Raw genomic sequence first — 5,491 nt, 5'->3', positions numbered from 1 at the left:
ACACGTGTCGTACGTGACATGGCGTAACACGTGTCGTACGTGACATGGCGTAACACGTGTCGTAAATGACATGGCGTAACACGTGTCATAAATCGCACGTGTCGTACGTGACATGGCGTAACACGTGTCGAAACTGGCATGGGGTAACACGTACCGTTAGTGACAGGGTACCAAATGCTGACACAAACAAATACCTGCATCGCCTGACTTGGCGTTACACGTCTCTCATGGAGTACCACGCGCGTAATATGTGACATGGGCTGATTTGTATATCAGACATGGGGTAAAGCGTATGTGAGTTCTGACTGGGGTGCTACGTACATCTTCTGACGTAGGGTACTACGTACATCTGACACGGGGTAACACATACATCTGACATGGGGTAACACTGACATAGGGTAACATACATGACATGGGGTAACACACGGGGTAACACACATCTGACACGGGGGTAACTGACATAGGGTAACACACATCTGACATGGGGTAACACATCTGACACGGGGTACATCTGACATGGGGTAACACATACATCTGACATGGGTAACACGTACATCTGACATGGGTAACTCACATCTGACATGGCGTACATCTGACATGGGGTAACACGTACATCTGACATGGGGTAATCTGACGTGGGGTACATCTGACATGGGTAACACGTACATCTGACATGGGTAACATGGTACATCTGATATGGGGTAACATCATCTGACATGGCGTAACACATACATCTTCTGACATGGGGTAACACGTACATCTGACATGGGTTAGCACACATCTGACACAACTCATCTGGGTAACACATACATCTTCTGACATGGGGTAACACGTACATCTGATATGGGTCAACACATACTGACATGGGGTAACACACATCTTACATGGAACATGACATAACAACACGTACATCTGACATTGGGTAACACGTACATGGAACATGGGTAACACGTACATCTGACATGGGGTAACACACATCTGACACGGGGTAACACATACATCTTCTGACATGGGGTTACACGTACATGGAACATTGGGTAACACGTACATCTGACATGGGTAACACGTACATCCGACATGGGTAACACGTTCATATTTTGCGATGGGAAACACAATCATATTCTGACACAGGATAACCCAATCATCTTCTGACACGGGGTGACATGTCCATCTTCTGACACAGGATAACACGATCATCTTCTGGCATGGGATAACACGATCATCTGTTTCTGACATGGTATAACACGGTCATCTTCTGACATGGGATAACACGGTCATCTTCTGACATGGGATAACACAGTCATCTTCTTCTCACATGGGATAACACGGTCATCTTCTTTTGACATGGGATAACACTGTCATCATCTTCTGACATGGGATAACACGGTTCAGATGGGATCTTCTTCTGACATGGGATAACACGGTCATCATCTTCGCGTTCATCTTTGACATGGGATTTCATCTTTCGACACACCCGTTCATCTTCTGAAATGGGATAACACTATCACCTTATGACACGGGGTAACACGTTCATCTTCTGACATTGGAAACGCGTTCATCTTCTGACAGGGTATAACAATCATCTGGCACGGGGTAACATGTTCATCTTTTGACACGGGATAGCACGATCATCTTATGACATGGGATAACAAGTTCATCTTCTGACATGGGATAACACGATCATCTTCTGACATGGGATAACACGATCATCTTCTGACATGGGGTAACACGTTCATCTTCTGACATGGGATAACACGATCATCTTCTGACATGGGATAACACGTTCATCTTCTGACATGGGATAACACGATCATCTTCTGACATGGATAACACGATCATCTTCTGACATGGGATAACACGATCATCTTCTGACATGGGATAACACGATCATCTTCTGACATGGGATAACACGTTCATCTTCTGACATGGGATAACACGTTCATCTTCTGACATGGGATAACACGATCATCTTCTGACATGGGATAACACGATCATCTTCTGACATGGGATAACACGATCATCTTCTGACAATGGATAACACGGTCATCTTCTGACATGGGATAACACGTTCATCTTCTGACATGGGATAACAGGATCACCTTCTGAAATGGGATAACACGATCATCTTCTGACATGGGATAACACGATCATCTTCTGACATTGGATAACACGATCATCTTTTGACATGGGATAACACGGTCATCTTCTGACATGGGATAACACGTTCATCTTTGACATGGGATAACACGTTCATCTTCTGACATGGGGTACCCCTGTTACTGTTAACATGATACATCACTGCCCCTGACTACGGGAACTTGTCTACCGTAGAGCCACGTAATGACCGACATTGTACGTCCCAGTGCCACTGTTTGTAGCCACTGAATGTTGAGCACATAGATCACTACCGTTTTGTCTGGCACTGACAGCCTGGAGAGTTTGTATCGCACTCAGCATGGCATACACATAAGACGTGGACATGTGTTGTTACGTTCGTAGAACATTATTTATATCGTTAATGACTTGTTTTGAATTGTATTTAGCATTGTTCAATAAACATAATGTGTTATATTTAGCGTCTAGTTGTGTGTGTGGATTTACCCAGGACTAAATCTGACGTGTGATACTGTAGCATGTCCTCAGTCAAGGCAGTAGACATATAGCGAGGACGTCTGAAGCCACGTAGTGTCACGATGTGCTGTGCCGGCCCCTCACGCTACACTATATACACGAGCCTGTGTGTTCACCACTCACCACTAACACAAGTCAGGTAGGTCTGTCTCATTCTTCTGTGACGTGGGCGTGGAATGTTCACCTCAAACTAACATTTTTGCGACGCTGTTTTTGTTAAACTGTTGAAATGCCGGCGAGTCTATTGGTTCCCTTTCTACAGATTCTATAGAGAGCCCGTTCGACAAAGTGTCTTAGCGCTACGAATATAGTAAGCCTACGTTATGGAGTTACTGTATGAACTTAAGATCACATTGGCACTAAGGTCGCTTTGTGGAATGGGACACAGACCCGCCCCACAATACGATCTTAGCGCAACGGCGGTCTTAAATCTCTACATTTATGTTTTACGATTGTCGTAGCGCCGAGAGAGTTTTAGTTTCAGCCCTGGTCGCCAGGCGTGCGCTATACGCGCTAACATCTGCATCTAACTAACGAAATGGTTCATAGCCCGCTTGACAAGTTCATTACAAACTGTGTGTGATTATGTTATCTGTGCAGCTCCAACGAACGTCACGGCCCAGGCCATCGACAAGTCCACGATTATGGTCAAGTGGAGGCTACCGGAAGACCCCTCGGTCAGAGTGTATCGGGGAGTGGACGTCGAGTACCGCCAGATGAACGACGAGGGGGCTGTGGTTAAACAGGAAGTGCAGCGGTATGCTGGGAGAGGCAACAGCCTTTATATCCGGGCACTGAACCCAGCCACCACCTACCAGGTCCAGGTTCGAGCCCGGACAGATATTGGGGGAGGAATACCAAGTGATGTCGTTATGGTTACTACTGACCCAGAAAGTAAGAATAACCGTATAAATTCCATTGGCCCTACGAGATCACTAAAGAATAACAAAAAAACCTCTCAATACCTACTCAGAGGAACCTTGTAATTTCCGTAAAAAGTATAACCGTGTGGAAATAAGACCATGTATTTGTGCAGTGTTTGCAAATGCACCTATCCTTGATCTTCCAGTCCCCGAACCGCCATATCGGCTGCGGGCAATAGACGTCACTCACAATGAGGCCGAAGTCAGTTGGGCTACCCGTACTCCTATCTCCAGACTGACGTCGTTCAACGTGTACGTCAGGGACGTCGAGACGGGACGTGATCGTTTACATCACCTGAGGAGCACCGGCGACAGCAGCTACAGAATCCGAGACCTACTCCAAGACAAGCAGTACGAGGTGACGATCAGCTCTGAGATCAACGGACAGGCGGGAAACCGATCTCTCCCCATGAGATTTAGAACAAAACCATTTGGTGAGATACAGAATTGTGGGTGTGTTATATTACGCTGTTTGAGCGATACGGAAATGGAACTATTTCACAGCGGAATACTCACAGAGCTGTCTTCACATATTGCATTTGCCTTTGTCTCTATATCCGTGAAGATCCGGGTTAGAATTGGTCTTCAGTAACCCATGCTTGTCGTAAGAGGCGACTAACGGGATCGGGTTGTCAGGCTCGCTCACTTGGTTGACACATGTTATTGTATCCCAATTGCGTAGATGGATGTTCATGCTGTTGATCACAGGATTGTCTGGTCCAGGCTCGATTATTTACAGACCCGCCTCCATATAGCTGGAATATTGCTGAGTGCGGCGTTAAACAACAAACCAACCAATCAAACCTTTCTCTCGAACCTGTCTTTGGTGTGACGAGCGAACGCTTTAATCACTCGGACTCCCTTACACCATGACATGACATGACATGACATGACATGACATGCTTCTTATAACGTGATATTCTGTGTTGATATGGCTGCTTTCACGTCCTAAACACGTAATCTGTTTTATGATTCCTGTTTTATTCAGTTCCCGATGCACCTACCAATGTGAAGGCGGATGCTTTGAACGCAACAACCATCTTGGTAACGTGGACGACTGCTGGAGACCTAGCGTCCCGATCGTACATAACGGGCTACAGCATTCAGTATGAAGAGTTGGCACGGTACACAGGCAGTAAGACAGTGGACGTTGGTGTCGCAAACAGAGGTATTCTGACGTCACTGAACGAAAACACAACGTACAAGATACATGTATTCGGATATACTGAACGAGGAGACGGGAAACTTAGTACGCCGATTCAAGCCAAAACACGTACGTACACTACACTAAATGGTGATTGCCTGAATTATTGCTTTTGGTGTCGATCGCACATAACGCCAGAGAGTGATTGCATGAATGATTGAGTTTTGGGTCGACCAGTATGATGATTTTGATAGCGGTTGCACGAATGAGTTTATGTGTGAACATTCTACACTGTTTTTGTCAGTATTTCAACAACAGCCATTAGAGAAAACAACAATTGACCCTGAAATGCACTGGCAGTTGCAAGTCCAATATCTACCACAACACTCTGCAATATCGTGTACACAAAACAACCCTATCGCTGCCATTGTACTTGCGCTTCGCACACCGTAGAACGACAACCAAGAGGCAACATGATGATTATGCACTGACTCGTAGTCCCAGATTTGACTAAATGTTTAGACGTATGTAGTTATGCCCCTGTTCTGAATCCCGTCGTTTAATAATTACATAGCTGGTGTTAAAGTCAGTAGGCCGCCCTGTGGGTATGTCACGGCAGCTGTCTGATATTTGAAGATTTACTCTCTTTCTATATAGTAAATCGATATTGACCCGGAGCCTTTCGAACAAAAATGTAGCAGTTTCACATCCGCGTGTTTTTCGAACAGTGATCATGTTCCTCATTTTGTTCACAAACCTTGAATTAAAAGCCCTTTGCCTCCGACAAATTGAT

At 45.4% G+C, this 5,491-nt stretch overlaps 1 protein-coding gene across 1 annotated transcript in view; it reads left to right on the top strand.

Annotated features, from left to right (window-relative positions):
* Positions 1-3,275: 3,275 nt before the first annotated feature.
* Positions 3,276-5,491, top strand: part of LOC124260772 (phosphatidylinositol phosphatase PTPRQ-like) — a 49,296-nt gene continuing 47,080 nt past the window's right edge. The window contains exons 1-3 of the mRNA XM_046695090.1: positions 3,276-3,525; positions 3,701-3,988; positions 4,543-4,722. Coding sequence (XP_046551046.1) covers positions 3,276-3,525; positions 3,701-3,988; positions 4,543-4,722 — 718 coding nt within the window. The remainder of the gene's footprint in view (positions 3,526-3,700; positions 3,989-4,542; positions 4,723-5,491) is intronic.

Source organism: Haliotis rubra, unplaced genomic scaffold (assembly GCF_003918875.1).
Source record: "Haliotis rubra isolate DU_JTF1 unplaced genomic scaffold, ASM391887v1 Scf775, whole genome shotgun sequence".
Lineage (NCBI taxonomy): Eukaryota > Metazoa > Mollusca > Gastropoda > Lepetellida > Haliotidae > Haliotis > Haliotis rubra.
The sequence above is the reverse complement of the archived record's forward strand: the minus strand, read 5'-3'. Positions and strand labels throughout refer to the sequence as shown.